Below are 20816 nucleotides of genomic sequence, written 5' to 3'. Positions count from 1 at the left end.
CAACTTTCTCAGTCTTTTTTGCCACTTGTGCCAGCTTTTTATAAACATGTTGCAGGCCAAATGAGCTAATAGTGCAAAAAAATAATGTTTTCCAGTTCGAACGTTAAATATATTGTCTTTGCAGTCTATTTAATGGAATATAAGTTGAAAAGGATTTGCAAATCATTGTATTCTGTTTTTACTTACCATTTACTGTTTTTACTTACCATTTACTGTTTTTACTTACCATTTACACAACGTGCCAACTTCACTGGTTTTGGGTTTTGTACATAGTTGTTTTTGTGGTACTCATTGGGCTAAATCTGGGACCTTGTTTCTCATTTGCTGGTATGACAACAAAGTTCCTTGGATCTAGTAATGGAGAAATCATAAGTTAGAAAAGCAATCTTGTAATGGTACAACTATTAAGATGGAATTTATTGGGATAACCTTGAAATGATGCAAGAATAGTCGTAAAAAGTCACAATATTTATGAGGACATTTTACGTGAACAATTTAAAGTTAAAAGTTAAAGTGCCAATGATTGTCACACATTTCTGGAGAATTAAGTCTTAATATTAGAAGAACAAAGATAATTTAACCAAAAAGTTAAAATAGTATATGATAGGAAACCTATTGTGTGAATAAAAAATAAAAAAATTAAGTAAGAAATTAAGTAATGTAAAAGAAAAAATAATACAAAACTATGGTGAATAGTCATAATATTACAGAAAAAAAACATCACAATACTATAATCGAAAAAAATTACGATACTATAAGATCAATGAGTAAATACAGAACAAATATGATAAAATGACTTTTAAAAAAGTAGTAATGTAAACATCAAAATATTTGGGGAAAAAATGCAGAATAAAGTCATAATTATACGGGGGTAACATTCACAATACAATAAAATAAATGAATGAATAGAAAAAAATGACAATTATTTCTAAAAAGTAGTAATGTAAAAATCTAAATATTTATACAAATAACCGTGGTAATGTTAGGTTCAAAAAGTAAAATACAATATTTGTGAATATAGTTTTGGATTGAAAAGACAACTTTTTGGTCTCATAAAATTACTTTTTTTGCCATGAAGAATTTTACTTTTTTTGTAATTTATCAATACGATAACATAAATTAATAGAGAAAAAATATGTGAAAATTATTTTTAAAAAGTAATGTAAAAATCTTAAATATTTATACAAATAACCGTGGTTAATAAAGCTAAAATATGACAGGGAAAAAAACTCACAATACTATGATCAATACAATACTATAAAGATAATGTGTCTTAATGAGTGGTAATGTTTTGATCAAAAAGTACAATAAAAAATATTTCTGAAAATAGTTTTAGATTGAAAAGACAACTTTTTAGTCTCATGAAATTACTTTTTTTGGCATGAAAAATGCAACTTTTTTTTGTAATTGATCAATACGATAACAAATAGAGAAAAAAATGGAAAATGTTTTCAAAAAAGTAGTAATGTAAAAATCTAAATATTTATACAAATAACCGTGGTTAATAAAGTCAAAATATTACGGGGAAAAAAACTCACAATACTATAACAATAATGTGTCTTAATGAGTGGTAATGTTTTGATCAAAAAGTAAAATAAAAAACATTTGTAAATATAGTTTTACATTGAAAAGACAACTTTTTAGTCTCATAAAATTACTTTTTTGGCATGAAGAATGCAACTTTTTTGTAATTTATCAATACGATAACATAAATGAATAAATAGAGAAAAATTTGAAAATATTTCTAAAAAGTAGTAATGTAAAAAGTTTAAATATTTATACAAATAACCTTGGTTAATAAAGTCAAAATATTACGGGATAAAAACTCACAATACTATGATCAAAACATTACTATAATGATAATGTGTCTTAATAATGAGTGGTAATGTTATGATAAAGTAAAATAAAAAATATTTCTGAATATAGTTTTAGATTGAAAAGACAACTTTTTAGTCTCATAAAATTACTTTTTTTGGCATGAAGAATGCAACTTTTTTTTGTAATTGCTCAATATGATAACATAAATGAATAAATAGAGAACAAATATGTGAAAATTATTTCAAAAAAGTAGTAATGTAAAAATCTTAATATTTATACAAATAACCGTGGTTAATAAAGTCAAAATATTACGGGATAAAACTCACAATACTATGATCAAAACAATACTATAAAGATAATGGGATGGCGTGGCGAAGTTGGTAGAGTGGCTGTGCCAGCTATCGGAGTGTTGCTGGTTACTGGGGTTCAATCCCCACCTTCTACCTTCCTAGTCACGTCTGTTGTGTCCTTGGGCAAGACACTTCACCCTTGCTCCTGATGGCTGCTGGTTAGCGCCTTGCATGGCAGCTCCTGCCATCAGTGTGTGAATGTGTGTGTGAATGGATGAATGTGGAAATACTGTCAAAGCGCTTTGAGTACCTTGAAGGTAGAAAAGCGCTATACAAGTATAACCCATTTATCATTTATCATAATGTGTCTTAATAATGAGTGGTAATGTTATAATAAAGTAAAATAAAACATATTTCTGAATATAGTTTTAGATTGAAAAGACAACTTTTAAGTCTCATAAAATTACTTTTTTTGGCATGAAAAATGCAACTTTTTTGTAATTGATCAATACGATAACAGATAAATAAATAGAAATTTTTTTTAAAAATGTTTTAAAACAAGTAGTAATGTAAAAATCGAAATATTTATACAAATAACCGTGGTTAATAAAGTAAAAATATTACAGGGAAAAAAACTCACAATACTATGATCAAAACAATACTATAAAGATAATGTGTCTTAATAAAGTGGTAATGTTATGATGAAAAAGTAAAATAATAAATATTTCTGAATATAGTTTTAGATTGAAAAGACAACTTTTTAGTCTCATAAAATAACTTTTTTTGACATGAAAAATGCAACTTTTTTGTAATTGATCAATACGATAACATAAATAAATAATAGAGAAAAAATTTGAAAATGTTTTCAAAAAAGTAGTAATGTAAAAATCTAAATATTTATACAAATAACCGTGGTAATATTAGGTTAAAAAAGTAAAATAAAATAGTTCTGAAAATAGTTTTAAATTGAAAAGACAACTTTTTAGTCTCATAAAATTACTTTTTTTGGCATGAATAATGCAACTTTTTTTGTAATTGATCAATATGATAACATAAATGAATAAATAGAGAAAAAATATGTGAGAATTATTTTAAAAAAAAGTAGTAAAAATCTAAATAATTATACAAATAACCGTGGTTAACAAAGTCAAAATATTATGGGGGGAAAAACTCACAATACTATGATCAATACAATACTATAAAGACAATGTGTCTTAAGAATGAGTGCTAATGTTATGATCAAAAAGTAAAATAAAAAATATTTCTGAAAAGAGTTTTAGATTGAAAAGACAACTTTAGTCTCATAAAATTACTTTTTTTGGCATGAAGAATGCAACTTTTTTTTGTAATTGATCAATATGATAAATACAGAAAAAATTTGAAAATGTTTTCAAAAAAGTAGTAATGTAAAAATCTAAATATTTATACGAACAAAGGAGATTAATAAAGTCAAAATATTACAGGGAAAAAAACTCCCAATACTATGATCAAAACAATACTATAAAGATAATGTGTCTTAGTAATGAGTGGTAATGTTTTGATCAAAAAGTAAAATAAAAAATATTTGTAAATATAGTTTTACATTGAAAAGACAACTTTTTAGTGTCATAAAGTTACTTTTTTTGGCATGAAGAATGCAACTTTTTTGTAATTGATCAATATGATAACATAAATGAATAAATAGAGAAAAAATGTGAAAATTATTTAAAAGAATAGTAATGTAAAAATCTTAAATATGTATACAAATAACCGTGGTTAATAAAATCAAAATATTACGTGGAAAAAAACTCACAATACTATGATCAAAACAATACTATAAAGATAATGTGTCTTAATAATGAGTGGTAATGTTATGATCAAAAAGTAAAATAAAAAATATTTCTGAATATAGTTTTAGATTGAAAAGACAACTTTTTAGTCTCATAAAATAACTTTTTTTGACATGAAAAATGCAACTTTTTTGTAATTGATCAATACGATAACATAAATAAATAATAGAGAAAAAATTTGAAAATGTTTTCAAAAAAGTAGTAATGTAAAAATCTAAATATTTATACAAATAACCGTGGTAATATTAGGTTAAAAAAGTAAAATAAAATAGTTCTGAAAATAGTTTTAGATTGAAAAGACAACTTTTTAGTCTCATAAAATTACTTTTTTTTGGCATGAATAATGCAACTTTTTTTGTAATTGATCAATATGATAACATAAATGAATAAATAGAGAAAAAATATGTGAGAATTATTTTAAAAAAAGTAGTAAAAATCTAAATAATTATACAAATAACCGTGGTTAATAAAGTCAAAATATTATGGGGGGAAAAACTCACAATACTATGATCAATACAATACTATAAAGACAATGTGTCTTAAGAATGAGTGCTAATGTTATGATCAAAAAGTAAAATAAAAAATATTTCTGAAAAGAGTTTTAGATTGAAAAGACAACTTTAGTCTCATAAAATTACTTTTTTTGGCATGAAGAATGCAACTTTTTTTTGTAATTGATCAATATGATAAATACAGAAAAAATTTGAAAATGTTTTCAAAAAAGTAGTAATGTAAAAATCTAAATATTTATACAAACAAAGATTAATAAAGTCAAAATATTACAGGGAAAAAAAACTCCCAATACTATGATCAAAACAATACTATAAAGATAATGTGTCTTAGTAATGAGTGGTAATGTTTTGATCAAAAAGTAAAATAAAAAATATTTGTAAATATAGTTTTACATTGAAAAGACAACTTTTTAGTGTCATAAAGTTACTTTTTTTGGCATGAAGAATGCAACTTTTTTGTAATTGATCAATATGATAACATAAATGAATAAATAGAGAAAAAAATGTGAAAATTATTTAAAAAAATAGTAATGTAAAAATCTTAAATATTTATACAAATAACCGTGGTTAATAAAGTCAAAATATTACGTGGAAAAAAACTCACAATACTATGATCAAAACAATACTATAAAGATAATGTGTCTTAATAATGAGTGGTAATGTTATGATCAAAAAGTAAAATAAAAAATATTTCTGAAAATAGTTTTAGATTGAAAAGACAACTTTTTAGTCTCATAAAGTTACTTTTTTTGGCATGAAGAATGCAACTTTTTTTGTAATTGATCAATACGATAACATAAATAAATAAATAATGTAAAAATGTTTTCAAAAAAGTAGTAATGTAAAAATCTAAATATTTATACAAATAACCGTGGTAATATTAGGTTCAAAAAGTAAAATAAAATTGTTCTGAAAATAGTTTTAGATTGAAAAGACAACTTTTTAGTCTCATAAAATCACTTTTTTTGGCATGAAAAATGCAACTTTTTTTGTAATTGATCAATACGATAAATAAATAAAGAAAAAATGTGAAAATGTTTTCAAAAAAGTAGTAATGTAAAAATCTAAATATTTATACAAATAACCGTGGTTAATAAAGTCAAAATATTACGGGGGAAAAAACTCACAATACTATAAAGATAATGTGTCTTAATGCGACCCCGAAGGGAATAAGCGGTAGAAAATGGATGGATGGATGGAGTGGTAATGTTTTGATCAAAAAGTAAAATAAAAATATTTCTGAAAATAGTTTTAGATTGAAAAGACACCTTTCATCTCATAAAATTCCTTTTTTTTTGGCATGAAGAATGCAACTTTTTTGTAATTTATCAATACGATAACACAAATGAATAAATAGAGAAAAAATATGTGAAAATTATTGCAAAAAAGTAGTAATGTAAAAATCTTAAATATTTAACCGTGGTTAAAAAGACAGGTTGAAAAGACAACTTTTTAGTCTCATAAAATTACTTTTTTTTGGCATGAAGAATGCCACTTTTTTGTAATTTATCAATACGATAACATAAATGAATAAATAATGAAAAAAATATGTGAAAATTATTTCAAGTATTATAAAAATCATAAATATTTATACAAATAACCCTTGTTAATAAAGTCAAAATATTACGGGGGAAAAAACAATACTATGATCAAAACAATACTATAAAGATAATGTGTCTTAATGAGTGGCAATGTTTTGATCAAAAAATTAAAAAAAATAAATTTCTGAAAATAGTTTTAGATTGAAAAGACAACTTTTTAGTCTCATAAAATTACTTTTTTTGGGATGAAAAATGCAACTTTTTTGTAATTAATCAATACGATAACAAATAAATAAAGAAAAAATGTGAAAATGTTTTCAAAAAAGTAGTAATGTAAAAATCTAAATATTTATACAAATAACCGTGGTTAATAAAGTCAAAATATTACAGGGGAAAAAATTCACAATACTATAAAGATAATGTGTCTTAATGAGTGGTAATGTTTTGATCAAAAAGTAAAATAAAAATATTTCTGAAAATAGTTTTAGATTGAAAAGACACCTTTCATCTCATAAAATTCCTTTTTTTTGGCATGAAGAATGCAACTTTTTTGTAATTTATCAATACGATAACATAAATGAATAAATAGAGAAAAAATATGTGAAAATTATTTCAAAAAAGTAGTAATGTAAAAATCTTAAATATTTAACCGTGGTTAAAAAGACAGGTTGAAAAGACAACTTTTTAGTCTCATAAAATTACTTTTTTTTTGGCATGAAGAATGCCACTTTTTTGTAATTTATCAATACGATAACATAAATGAATAAATAATGAAAAAAATATGTGAAAATTATTTCAAGTATTATAAAAATCATAAATATTTATACAAATAACCCTTGTTAATAAAGTCAAAATATTACGGGGGAAAAAACAATACTATGATCAAAACAATACTATAAAGATAATGTCTTAATGAGTGGCAATGTTTTGATCAAAAAATTTAAAAAAAAAAAATTCTGAAAATAGTTTTAGATTGAAAAGACAACTTTTTAGTCTCATAAAATTACTTTTTTTTTGTAATTGATCAATATGATAACATAAATAAATAGAGAAAAAATGTGAAAATGTTTTCAAAAAAGTAGTAATGCAAAAATCTAAATATCTATACAAATAACCGTTGTTAATAAAGTCAAAATATTACGGGGGGAAAAACACAATACTATGATCATGGCAAAGATAATGTGTCTTAATAATGAGTGGTAATGTTATGATCAAAAAGTAAAATAAAAAATATTTCTGAAAATAGTTTTAGATTGAAAAGACAACTCTTTAGTCTCATAAAATTACTTTTTTTGGCATGAAGATTGCAAGTTTTTTGTAATTTATTAATACATTAATGGATAGAGAAAAAATATGTGAAAATAATTTCAAAAAGTAGTAATGTAAAAAGCTTGAATATTTATACAAATAACCGTGGTTAATAAAGTCAAAACAATACTATAAAAATAATGTCTTAATAATGAGTGGTAATGTTATGATCAAGAAGTAAAATAACAAATATTTCTGAAAATAGTTTTAGATTGAAAAGACAACTTTTTAGTTTCATAAAATTACCTTTTTTGGCATGACAAATTCAATATTTGCAACTTTGCAGTGCAGCCAGACAAAAAAATAAATAAAAATACTTCCCACAATCCAAGTCTTTTTTTTTAATGAAGCATCCTTTAGGTCCATCCAGGTCCAAAGCGACACAGCGGGCTTGACATCATAACGATTTCGCTGCTGTATTATCCCCACCTCGCATAAAAAAGCAGGAAAAATAGTTAACGCTTAATGTAAAATTGATCAACATTGACATGGCCTTCGGGCTGGGTTTTACCACTTTTGTCTGCTCTCAGGTTCAGCTCGGTCCCCAACTTCTGGCGTAGTGTATCGAGCGTCTCCAAAGGGATCTGGCTGGGGTTGGTCTCCATGTACTTCAACACGTATAGGTCGGCGTCAATCAGTACAAAGCGGTGGCCAAACACTACAAAGTGCAAAGACAAAAAATACTATTAGTTGAAGACCTTGTCTCGTCCACTGCGTTGGACTTTTGAAAAGACAAAGGTTCCCTCCCACCGTCAACAGTGGATCCGATAGAGAAGTCTGCCGGTGAGTAGAAATCGGGATTGTCCACAGGAGAATGTGGCTTGGGAATGCGCGTCCTTTTCAGGAACACTCCGCCGATGAACCCGGAGTTGTGTTTGTGGTTCTCATAAATACTGATGGTGTCGTTGGACAGGTAATAGGACAGAATGAAACGTCGGTCTGCGTCTTTGGCTTTTTGAGATTCCGAGGCGCTCTTGGGCGTCACCATCCGGGCGCTGTAGCGCAGCACTTTGTGTTCGTTTTCCAGCATCTTCAGCACGTTTTTCCTGGGAGGCGCGGGAATTAGAGATAAGCAACTCTGGAGGGAATCTTCGAGGGATCCGAAGCCGTTGTAGGGCGGTATCTCCTGGAATCGTGGTTGAAAAATGGTGAGGGATGAGAAGCGATACGACAAAAAAAAACCAGGGATGAATCACCTCACCTTCTTCATGCCCTCGAACTTGCCCATCTTCTTGGGTACTTCTATGCTTTTTATGTTGATTTCCGGGAGGTTGGTCTGGTAATATTCTTTCGTGAACTCGTCGCAGTCGTACAACAGGAAACGGCGTCCCATTATCGTAACCATTTCACCGACCCGGAAGTCCGTCGGTGAGAAGAACTCTTCAACCTCCTCGACGGAATCCTCCATGACACAGCTGGGAAACTGCTCTGCAAAGACAAGCGACAGAACTAACTTGAAAAGTTCCTTGCGGTCTTGAAAGAGGACCTTTGATGGACTTCGTCTTTTCTGACTCACAAATGTTACAAAGTTCAACAATGCCCATGTGTCAAATCTTAAGGTTGCACTCAATGTTGGATGCCTTTCTTTGCAGGGTTTTTATTCTGGCTACGTTGTGACATCACCGTGAGGTGGACGTCCTTATTTGGACATTAAAGGCCTACTGAAATGAATTTTTTATTTAAACGGGGATAGCAGATCCATTCTATGTGTCATACTTGATCATTTCGCGATATTGCCATATTTTTGCTGAAAGGATTTAGTAGAGAATATTGACGATAAAGTTCGCAACTTTTGATCGCTGACAAAAAAAAAAGCCTTGCCTGTACCGGAAGTAGCGTGACGTCACAGGTTGAAAGGCTCCTCACATTTCCCCATTGTTTACACCAGCAGCGAGAGCGATTCGGACCGAGAAAGCGACGATTACCCCATTAATTTGAGCGAGGATGGAAGATTTGTGGATGAGGAACGTGAGAGTGAAGGACTAGAGTGCAGTGCAGGACGTATCTTTTTTCGCTCTGACCGTAACTTAGGTACAAGTGGATTCCACACTTTCTCCTTTTTCTATTGTGGATCACGGATTTGTATTTTAAACCACCTCGGATACTATATCCTCTTGAAAATGAGAGGCGAGAACGCGAAATGGACATTCAGAGTGACTTTTATCTCCACGACAATACATCGGCGAAGCTCTTTAGCTACTGAGCTAACGTGATAGCATCGTGCTCAAATGCAGATAGAAACAAAAGAAATAAACCCCTGACTGGAAGGATAGACAGAAAATCAACAATACTATTAAACCATGGACATGTAAATACACGGTTAATGCTTTCCAGCTTGGCGAAGCTTAACAATGCTGTTGCTAACGACGCCATTGAAGGTAACTTAGCAACGGGACCTCACTGAGATATGATAAAAACATTAGCGCTCCACCTACGCCAGCCAGCCCTCATCTGCTCATCAACACCCGTGCTCACCTGCGTTCCAGCGATCGACGGAAGGACGAAGGACTTCACCCGATCATCCGTGCGGTCGGCGGCTAGCGTCGGATAGCGCGTCTGCTATCCAAGTCAAAGTCCTCCTGGTTGTGTTGCTGCAGCCAGCCGCTAATACACCAATCCCACCTACAGCTTTCTTCTTTGCAGTCTTCATTGTTCATTAAACAAATTGCAAAAGATTCACCAACACAGATGTCCAGAATACTGTGGAATTTTGAGATGAAAACAGAGCTTTTTTGTATTGGATTCAATGGGGTACCAATACTTCCGTATCAACGATTGACGTCACGTGCATACGTCATCATATATAGACGTTTTCAACCGGAAGTTTCGCAGGAAATTTAATATTGCACTTTATAAGTTAACCCGGCCGTATTGGCATGTGTTGCAATGTTAAGATTTCATCATTGATATATAAACTATCAGACTGCGTGGTCGGTAGTAGTGGCTTTCAGTAGGCCTTTAAGGTTGCACTCAATGTCGGATGCCGTTGTTTGCAGGGTTTTTATTCTGGCTACGTTGTGACATCACCGTGAGGTGGACCTCCTTATTTGGACATTAAGTCAAGCTGTCACCCAGAGGGGGAGGATCTCCCCCTCCTCTGCTCTATGTATTATTTTCATGTAATCTTGGCATGTGCACAATACCACCGACAGATTTTTTTTAAGCAGAGGCTGAATAGATCGGCGAGTGTGCAGGTGTACCTAATGTTGTGACCGGGTGACTCTATATAATGTTTCCATCCATCCATTCGTACATGGATGAATGGAGGAATCTTTGTATTGTTTAAGAAGTTTAATTGTGTGTGTTTAAAAATAGTGGTGATGACCTAACTATACAACACCCAAAACCAGTGAAGTTGGCACGTTGTGTAAATGGTAAATAAAAACAGAATACAATGATTAGCAAATCCTTTTCAACTTATATTCAATTGAATAGACTGCAAAGACAAGATACTTAACGTTCGAACTGAAAAGCTTTTATTATTTTTTGCAAATATTAGCTCGCACATGTGCCAAAAAAGACTGAGAAAGTTAAGGAATGCTCATCAAACACTTATTTGGAACACCCCACAGGTGAACAGGCTAATTGGGAACAGGTGGGTGCCATGATTGGGTATAAAAGCAGCTTCCATGAAATGCTCAGTCATTCACAAACAAGGATGGGGCGAAGGTCACCACTTTGTCAACAAATGCGTGAGAAAATTGTTTAACCACATTTCTCAACCAGCTATTGCAAGGAACTTGGGGATTTCACCATCTACGGTCCGTAATATCATCAAAAGGTTCAGAGAATCTGGAGAAATCACTGCACGTAAGCGCCAATGCCCGTGACTTTCAATCCCTCAGGCGGTACTGCATCAAAAAGCGACATCAGTGTGTAAAGGATATCACCACATGGGCTCAGGAACACTTCAGAAAACCACTGTCAGTAACTACAGTTGTTCGCTACATCTGTAAGTGCAGGTTAAAACTCTACTATGCAAAGCCAAAGCCATTTATCAACAACACCCAGAAACGCTGCCGGCTTCGCTGGGCCAGAGCTCATCTAAGATGGACTGATGCAAAGTGGAAAAGTGTTCTGTGGTCTGACGAGTGCACATTTCAAATTGTCAATCCGGATTGTTATAGGTGCAAAGTTGAAAAGCCAGCATCTGTGATGGTATGGGGGTGATTAGTGCCCAAGGCATGGGTAACTTACACATCTGTGAAGGCACCATTAATGCTGAAAGGTACATACAGGTTTTGGAGCAACATATGTTGCCATCCAAGCAACGTTACCATGGACGCCCCTGCTTATTTCAGCAAGACAATGCCAAGCCACGTGTTAGAACAGCCTGTTTTCGTAGTAATAGAGTGTGGGTACTAGACTGGCCTGCCTGTAGTCTAGACCTGTCTCCCATTGAAAATGTGTGGTGCATTATGAAGCCTAAAATACCATAACGGAGACCCCGGACTGTTGAACAACTTAAGCTGTACATCAAGCAAGAATGGGAAATAATTCCACCTGAAAAGCTTAAAAAATTGGTCTCCTCAGTTTCCAAACGTTTACTGAGTGTTGTTAAAAGGAAAGGCCATGTAACACAGTGGTAAAAATGCCCCTGTGCCAACTTTTTTGCAATGTGTTGCTGCCATTCAATTCTAAGTTATGATTATTTGCACAAAAAAAAAAAGTTTCTCAGTTCAAACATTAAATATCTTGTCTTTGCAGTCTATTCAATTGAATATAAAATGAAAAGGATTTGCAAAAATCATTGTATTCTGTTTTTATTTACCATTTACACAACGTGCCAACTTAACTGGTTTTGGTTTTGTACATTTAAGCAGTGTACATTTTATCAAAAGATAAAGTGTGATACTTTTGGAAAGGGTGGTGTGTGGTTTAATTTGCAATATTTGCAAAAATGCAGACAAAACTCATTATAAAAGTGAAAAATGTATGCAAAATTTACACTAAAACATATTTAATATGTATAATCTAGACCAGTTGTTCTCAAACTTTGTTCACCAGGTACCACCTTGGAAAACACTTGGCTCTCTAAGTACGACCAAAATAACAAGCATTAAAACACAGTAGCATAGTGAGCCTAACTATTCATTAAAAACAAGTCAGATTTTTAATTAACATGCATATTTGATATTTTTGGCAACATTAACAAAAAAATATGTTGACAGAAAAAAAGGTTTTGATATTTTCTATGGCAACGAAGCCAATTCAAAACTGCTATGCAACTTTGGCATTATTGAAAGTAAACAAAACACAATAAATGGGCAATATCTATTAAAAAAACAAACGTTCTTTAAAAACCATACTTTTGGGGCAAAGGTTCTGCTACATTATAGACTTAAATAGTACGCTCATTTTAGAAATACTTTTGTTAATCTGTCACAATGACGGCGCTCGACGCAGTGTTATATTAGAAATAATCCCTATGGGCTTTTGAATGGACGTGATGCTGCTAAACTGGACTAAAACTATTACAAAGGACATGGTGACTCACCGCTGAATACAAACCCCGTTTCCATATGAGTTGGAACAGGTGGGTGCCATGATTGGGTATAAAAGTAGATTCTATGAAATGCTCAGTCATTCACAAACAAGGATGGGGCGAGGGTCACCACTTTGTCAACAAATGCGTGAGCAAATTGTTGAACAGTTTAAGAAAAACCTTTCTCAACCAGCTATTGCAAGGAATTTAGGGATTTCACCATCTACGGTCCGTAATATCGTCAAAAGTTTAAGAGAACCTGGAGAAATCACTACACGTAAGCAGCTAAGCCCGTGACCTTCGATCCCTCAGGCTGTACTGCATCAACAAGCGACATCAGTGTGTAAAGGATATCACCACATGGGCTCAGGAACACTTCAGAAACCCACTGTCAGTAACTACAGTTGGTCGCTACATTTGTAAGTGCAAGTTAAAACTCTCCTATGCAAGGCGAAAACCGTTTATCAACAACACCCAGAAACGCCGTTGTCTTCGCTGGGCCTGAGCTCATCTAAGATGGACTGATACAAAGTGGAAAAGTGTTCTGTGGTCTGACGAGTCCACATTTCAAATTGTTTTTGGAAACTGTGGACGTCGTGTCCACCGGACCAAAGAGGAAAAGAACCATCCGGATTGTTATAGGCGCAAAGTTGAAAAGCCAGCATCTGTGATGGTATGGGGGTGTATTAGTGCCCAAGACATGGGTAACTTACACATCTGTGAAGGCGCCATTAATGCTGAAAGGTACATACAGGTTTTGGAGCAACATATGTTGCCATCCAAGCAACGTTATCATGGACGCCCCTGCTTATTTCAGCAAGACAATGCCAAGCCACGTGTTACATCAACGTGGCTTCATAGTAAAAGAGTGCGGGTACTAGACTGGCCTGCCTGTAGTCCAGACCTGTGTCCCATTGAAAATGTGTGGCGCATTATGAAGCCTAAAATACCACAACGGAGACGCCCGGACTGTTGAACAACTTAAGCTGTACATCAAGCAAGAATGGGAAAGAATTCCACCTGAGAAGCTTCAAAAATGTGTCTCCTCAGTTCCCAAACGTTTACTGAGTGTTGTTAAAAGGAAATGCCATGTAACACTACTACTTTGGCATGTGTTGCAGCCATAAAATTCTAAGTTAATTATTATTTGCAAAAAAAAAGTAAAGTTAATGAGTTTGAACATCAAATAACTTGTCTTTGTAGTGCATTCAATTGAATATGGGTTGAAAAGGATTTGCAAATCATTGTATTCCGTTTATATTTACATCTAACACAATTTCCCAACTCATATGGAAACGGGGTTTGTAGAAGTTTAGCAGAGACAAAGTACAAATGTATCCATGAAGCAATTCAGTCCATCAAGAAGAACAAGCAAACACCTGTTGACCGTGGTGATGCCTTGAATCAGCTGCTGAAGTGACCGTCTCCATAATCATGTGGGCCCCACTAGTCGTTGAGGCCCAAAACATCCGCATAAATTGTGTACGCCGGGGGCTGGCCCTGGCTGCAGCTTACCGTGCCCGGGCTTCATTTTCTTGGGTATCCTCAGTCTCTGCATCAACACCGGGAACGGATATCGGCCACTGTTAGCCTTGTGATCCTCCCTGATCTCCACCGTGTCGTTCACCAGGAAGTAGTGGATAGTAACCGGCAAGGTTTCGCCGAGCTCAGATTCTGAATCATCCCACAGGGCAAAGAAACGCAGCACCTGACCCGGAAAGGGTTACATAGGTTATTCTCTCATTTTTGTCTGCCAAACCCCCAAATATGATGCTCTATAGTACTTTGCAGGGCTTTACCTTGCGATCCATGTGAAGAAACTGGTACCTGCTGTCAAAACCTGAGGTTGTTGTGTAGGTAGGCGGAGCTTTTAGCCGCTGCGTGATATAGGCATCGTCTGGCATTTCCTCGGGCTCATTCAAAATAATGCCCTGACTTTGCATAAAGTTCTGTACGTTGGGTAGAAGTTGTTAGCGCCCAAGAATACCAAACACAACACAAGTCTATTCAGGTGTGTCGTACCTGCGTAAACAAGTCACACTGTGCGATATGGTACTTAAAACCGTACACTGCCAGGTCAATGCCAAGGTTGAGGTCTTTCCAATGGTAATACTTCCCAGGTTCCTTTTTCGGTAAACGTTGGCGTTTGATCCGTTCACCTTGTAGTATCCCAGAATTGGGTACCCAGGGTTCATTGATACTCATGCTGTCGTCTTCGAGGTAATAGTAGATGACCACGTGACGGACGTAGCTCTTCCGCTCGTCTCGGCTGTTAATGATTTTGTCCTCAAAGTACGCTTTGAAACAAAGCACCTGGATACAGAAACAAGCATGCAATGAACCGCAAGTGACCAGGGGCAACAAAAAATACCTTTTTGTCAAGGGTGACGTAAGCTGGGATGAAAGGTGGAGGATTTGGGTTCACAGCCACACCGGAGTTGTACGACAAATTAATTAAGTCTTTGTAGTATTTCGAGTTGATGGAGCCAAACGGGAGTTCTGGTGGGTCGTAGGTGTAGCCACTGAGCTCCTCGTGCATCATCTGCTCCGTTAATAGAGGCTCCAGTCCGATACTCAATTTAGGGGCGTGGGCCAACGGTAGGCCCTTGGAATATGACAACGTCTGGGGGCGGTGGTATGTTGTTTTCTGTGGAGTAAAAAACAAACATCCATGGGAAATGTGTGTAACCCATCCATTTATTTATTCCACTTATGTGTGGGGTCACAAAGGTGGACGGTACCCTGCACTGGTTGCCAGTCAATCAGGAAACCAGTGTTAAAGTCAACTACCAATTACCTCATAAGGCAGTCCTCTCCATACATTCTGCCAGATTGTTTAAATCTACTAGAGATGGAGACTATCACAGCTGACTTTTTGTGACTGAATGTCAAAGTGGAGAAATTCATTGAAGTGCGGGTAAACGGCGGGAGTAACCATGACTCTCTTAAAGGCCTACTGAAATGAAATGTTCTTATTTAAACGGGGATAGCAGATCCATTCTATGTGTCATACTTGATCATTTCGCGATATTGCCATATTTTTGCTGAAAGGATTTAGTAGAGAACATCGACGATAAAGTTCGCAACTTTTGGTTGCTGATAAAAAAGCCTTGCCTGTACCGGAAGTAGCGTGACGTCGCAGGTTGAAGGGCTCCTCATATTTCCCCATTGTTTACACCAGCAGCGAGAGCGATTTGGACCGAGAAAGCGACGATTACCCCATTAATTTGAGCCAGGATGAAAGATTCGCGTGGATGAGGAAAGTGAGAGTGAAGGATTAGAGTGCAGTGCAGGACGTATCTTTTTTCGCTCTGACCGTAACTTAGGTACAAAAGCTCATTGGATTCCACACTCTCTCATTTTTCTATTGTGGATCACGGATTTGTATTTTAAACCACCTCGGATACTATATTCTCTTGAAAATGAGAGTCGAGAACACGAAATGGACATTCACAGTGACTTTCATCTCCACGGCAATACATCGGCGAAGCACTTTAGCTACGGAGCTAATGTGATAGCATCGGTCTTAACTGCATATAGAAACAGAAGAAATAAGCCCCTGACTGGAAGAATAGACAGAAGATCAACAATACTACCAAATCCTGGACCTGTAACCACACGGTTAATGCTGTCCAGCCTGGCGAAGCCTAGCAATACTGTTGCTAACGACGCCATTGAAGCTAACTTAGCTACGGGACCTCGACAGAGCTATGCTAAAAACATTAGCTCTCCACCTACGCCAGCCCTCATCTGCTCATCAACACCCGTGCTCACCTGCGTTCCAGCGATCGACGGCGCGACGAAGGACTTCACCACGATGATCGGTGCGGTCAGCGGCCCGGAGACGGAGGAAGTCAACCTAGACAGGTGAGGACAGCGGCGCGGCGGTGGACGGCTTTGTAGCTTTCGACGACACCCCGGCCGCCATCAGAGTCGGCAAGAAACATATATTTCCCCAAAGTTACGTACGTGACATGCACATAGCGGCACGCACGTACGGGCAAGCGATCAAATGTTTGGAAGCCAAAGCTGTACTCACGGTAGCGCGTCTGCTATCCAACTCAAAGTCCTCCTGGTTGTGTTGCTGTAGCCAGCCGCTAATACACCGATCCCACCTACAGCTTTCTTCTTTGCAGTCTCCATTGTTAATTGAACAAATTGCAAAAGATTCACCAACACAGATGTCCAGAATACTGTGGAATTATGTGGCGAAAACAGACGACTTAAGCTGGCCACCGTGCTATTCCAGAATGTCTGCTTCAACCCGTGACGTCACGCGCAAACGTCATCATACCAGACGTTTTCAGCCGGAAGTTTCCCGGGAAATTTAAAATTGCACTTTATAAGTTAACCCGGCCGTATTGGCATGTGTTGCAATGTGAAGATTTCATCATTGATATATAAACTATCAGACTGCGTGGTCGGTAGTAGTGGCTTTCAGTAGGCCTTTAAGGAAAGGTAGGGTGTCGGGATAGTGGGGCACACAGATGCCCCACCAATAACGACCCCAAGAAGACCCCGGGCTTTGGATGGCCTCGGGTATCCTTGGCACGTATGGCACGGCGGGCCCCGTGTCGGACGCAGGTCTCGGCCTGCGGCGGTGCGACCCAACGGTTTTGTTTTCCCACGGGTGACCCCTGTCACGAGCCCCTTAGCATGTGTGGGCGCGACTGCTGTGAGGCAGACCCGCGTTACGCGTGTGAAGGGGAGGCGGGCAGGCTAGCCCCTGCTACGAGCCCACTGTGTGTTGGGCGACCCCTGTTATGGATGCGACTGCCGTCAGGCGGACCCACGTCTCGCGTGCCTTGGGGAGGCGGGCAGGGGGGAGCTCCTCCACGTGGTGGGCAGGCCCTGTCACGAGCCCACAGCATGTGCGGGCGCGGCTGCTGACAGACTTCGCGTCTCAGATTGACCGCGTTACGTGTGCGACGGGTGGCGGGCGGGTGTGTGTAATTGTTGTCCCCAGGTAAGGGGCGCCGGAAGTTGGCAGACCAGTCAGCGATCCTGTTCTGCCTCCCTGTAATGTTTGATCCTGTTCTGTCTCCCTGTAATGTTTGTCTGCTCTTGAATGGGATTGTGCTGAAAATGTTAATTTCCCCTCGGGGGATTATTAAAGTATTTCTGATTCTGATTCTGAAGTGGAGTACTACTTACCCCTACTGCGGGAATTATCCTAACTCTCCATCCAGTCCCTGACACATGCCAAATCGCTTAACTCTATTGGAGCTGGAGACAATACCAATAGATTTAAGGTAAAACGGTGGACTAGAGAAGATACGAGTGCAGTTTTAGGTTGTGAATGGGGCAGAAAACCTATGTTAGTCAACTGAGTTAAAAAACTAGACCACCCAATTACCCTAGATTGCAGTCCTTGATGACATGCATTCTAGACTACTAGAACTGGAGCCTGTCCCAGTTGACTTAGGGTGACAAGTGGAGTACTACTTACCTCTACTGCGGGAATTAACACAATTCTCCATCTAACGGGAATCGGGCCTAGGTAAACTGTAAGAGGGTCAGCTATGTTAAACACTATGCAACATTACCACTGAGGCCAGTGTGCAGTCGCTGACACATTAGGCCAGAATGCTTAACTCCATTGGAGCTGGAGCCTATACCAGCGGTTTTAGGGCAAAACGGCAGACAACACAAAAGACTGGTTGTCAACCTTAGGTTGTGAAAGGTCGAGAAAATCAACCTTCCCCACTAATGACCCTAGATTGCAGTCCTTGACAACATACATTACTTAACTCTACTAGAGCTGGAGTCTATCCCAGTTGACTTATTGTAACAATTGGGAGTACTTCTTACAAAACCCCAAACCAGTAAATTTGGCACGTTGTGTAAATGGTAAATAAAAACAGAATACAATAATTTGAAAATCCTTTTTCAACCTATATTCAATTGAGTAGACTGCTACTTAACGTTCGAACGGGGAAACTTTGTTATTTTTTTGCAAATATTAGCTCATTTGGAATTTGACGCCTGCAACATGTTTCAAAACAGCCCGCACAAGTGGCAAAAAAGACTGAGAAAGTTGAGGAATGCTCATCAAACACTTGTTTGGAACATCCCACAGGTGAACGGGCTAATTGGGAACAGGTGGGTGCCATGATTGGGTATAAAAGCAGCTTCCATGGAAGGCTCAGTCATTCACAAACAAGGATGGGGCGAGGGTCACCACTTTGTGAACAAATGCGTGAGCAAATTGTCGAACAGTTTAAGAACAACATTTCTCAACCATCTATTGCAAGGAATTTAGGGATTTCACCATCTAAGGTCTGTGATATCATAAAAAGATTCAGAGAATAGAATCTGGAGAAATCACTGCACGTAAGCGATGATATTATAGACCTTCAATCCCTCAGGCGGTACTGCATCAAAAAGTGACATCAGTGTGTAAGGGATATCACCACATGGGCTCAGGAACACTTCAGTGAACAAATGTGTGAGCAAATTGTTTAAGAACAACATTTCTCAACCAGCTATTGCAAGGAATTTAGGGATTTCACCATCTACGGTCCAAAAGGTTCAGAGAATCTGAAGAAATTACTGCACTAGCATAGGTATGACATGGAGTAAATCACTCTGATTGGAAATGTATGTAATATGCTGTTGGGCGGAAGTAGGGCAGAAAACAATAAACAAAACGTCACCCCACTCGACATATTTAATAACTGGTCCGACACATTTGGTTTTAAGGCTTGTTACAAAACCAGTTACATTTTCCAGCAACTTATCTTGCATTAAAAACCGCCTCCTTACCGTTACATCCTGGAATGACAATCCGGGTAAAAAAGGTAACCCGTTGTTGTCCAACTTGCGTGACATCTTGCTTTTTTTTTTTTTTAAATGCACAACGTGGTAAAGTTTAATGCGAGGATTTTGTTACGAGGTAGTTTGTTTTTGGGAGAAAAATAACCCATAACAACGAAAGGTGACACCGGTCACTTTCTCACTAGGTGAGATTGCGACTTTTATTTTGTAGAAACAGCGTCGCTTCCGGGTATTGAAAATCCTAATTGGCTTTTTTTTTACTTGAAGTGACAAGTAAAACATTCGATTCCCGTCAATCCTCGCCGTGTATAAAAGACAAATATGACGTCCGAGTCAGAACGGGGAGAGAAACTGAGCTCCGGTCGTTTTAGACGTTTTGTTTCAAACATGCTAATGCTAGGATGACGTCAGCGCATCCGTCACGGTTTGAATGACGCCGCGAAATGACGACGGGCTTCCTCGCTACATCATCGTAAGTTTAACACACAAAACACGTTACTATCTATTCCGATGTCACTAGAACGGGACAAGCGGTAGGAAATTGATGGATAAGGTGTATGTCATTGGAAGGCGACGTTTATGGTAACCATGGAGACGCTCATATTACATAATGTTGTACTTACATACATGTACAATGCACATAGGCACATTTTATTGCTATGTATAAAAGTGTAATTAATACACACTGTGAATAAAAAATGACAAGCGTTTTCATTTTTAACATTTTTAGAGCGACAAGACACTAACCAACCACTAGGAGGCGACCGAGGCTAAGAACTGATTGCTTTCTGCTGGGCAACAAGTCATAATAGCCGAGCTATTATTATAATAGATTTTTTAATGCATTTTTTTAGTAGATTTAAAAAATAATAATAATAATAAAAAAAAAATGATAAGTTGAAATAATTTCACCTCAAAATTTAGTGTGTATTACTGTAAATGGAAAAACAGTAGTGCTGTTTTTATGGTTAAAAAAAAAAAAGGCAGCTCAGTTGCCAGATTTTTACAGTAAAATTTAGTGGGTTTTTTTTACTGTTAATAAAAAAAAATGCAATTCTACAATAAAATTTGGGCACCTGAGCTGCCAGTTTTTTTTATTTTTTTATTTTTTACCGCAAATCAGCTGTAGATTTTTCGGTGTATTACCAAAACGGCACCACAGTTTATTACAGTGAAAAAAGTACTGTTTTTTTGTTTCCATTTAGAGAAAAATGCTATAAAAACCACAGTAAATTGCACAATTTTATCATGAAATC

General features: G+C 36.2%; 1 protein-coding gene across 2 annotated transcripts; it reads right to left on the bottom strand.

The window, feature by feature from the left end:
- Nucleotides 1-7292: 7292 nt before the first annotated feature.
- On the bottom strand, nucleotides 7293-19799 carry efhc1 (EF-hand domain (C-terminal) containing 1). 2 transcript variants are annotated; one of them, XM_062033734.1, is made up of 9 exons: nucleotides 19549-19799; nucleotides 15155-15430; nucleotides 14806-15096; nucleotides 14583-14732; nucleotides 14299-14491; nucleotides 8500-8726; nucleotides 8049-8424; nucleotides 7810-7956; nucleotides 7293-7727 (listed from the first exon to the last, which is right to left on the bottom strand). In XM_062033734.1, the coding sequence occupies exons 1-9, from the start codon at nucleotides 19612-19614 to the stop codon at nucleotides 7696-7698; spliced, it is 1758 nt and encodes a 585-aa protein (XP_061889718.1). In that variant the 5' UTR covers nucleotides 19615-19799; the 3' UTR covers nucleotides 7293-7695. The 2 variants fall into 2 exon arrangements, with proteins under 2 accessions (XP_061889718.1, XP_061889719.1); XM_062033735.1 differs by lacking the exon at nucleotides 19549-19799 and adding an exon at nucleotides 15581-15699.
- Between the last annotated feature and the right edge of the window lie 1017 nt (nucleotides 19800-20816).

The sequence above is a fragment of the Entelurus aequoreus genome, linkage group LG23, assembly GCF_033978785.1.
Source record: "Entelurus aequoreus isolate RoL-2023_Sb linkage group LG23, RoL_Eaeq_v1.1, whole genome shotgun sequence".
NCBI lineage: Eukaryota > Metazoa > Chordata > Actinopteri > Syngnathiformes > Syngnathidae > Entelurus > Entelurus aequoreus.
The sequence above is the reverse complement of the archived record's forward strand: the minus strand, read 5'-3'. Positions and strand labels throughout refer to the sequence as shown.

Bases quoted from the DNA above. Each gene is read 5' to 3' on its own strand.
- efhc1 (XM_062033734.1), bottom strand. From the start codon at position 19,614: ATGTCACGCAAGTTGGACAACAACGGGTTACCTTTTTTACCCGGATTG. The intron at 15,097-15,154 runs GTATTTTTTGTT...TTCTGTATCCAG, and splicing joins ACGTCACCCTTGACAAAAAG to GTGCTTTGTTTCAAAGCGTA. The intron at 7,957-8,048 runs GTGGGAGGGAAC...TGCACTTTGTAG, and splicing joins TATCGGATCCACTGTTGACG to TGTTTGGCCACCGCTTTGTA.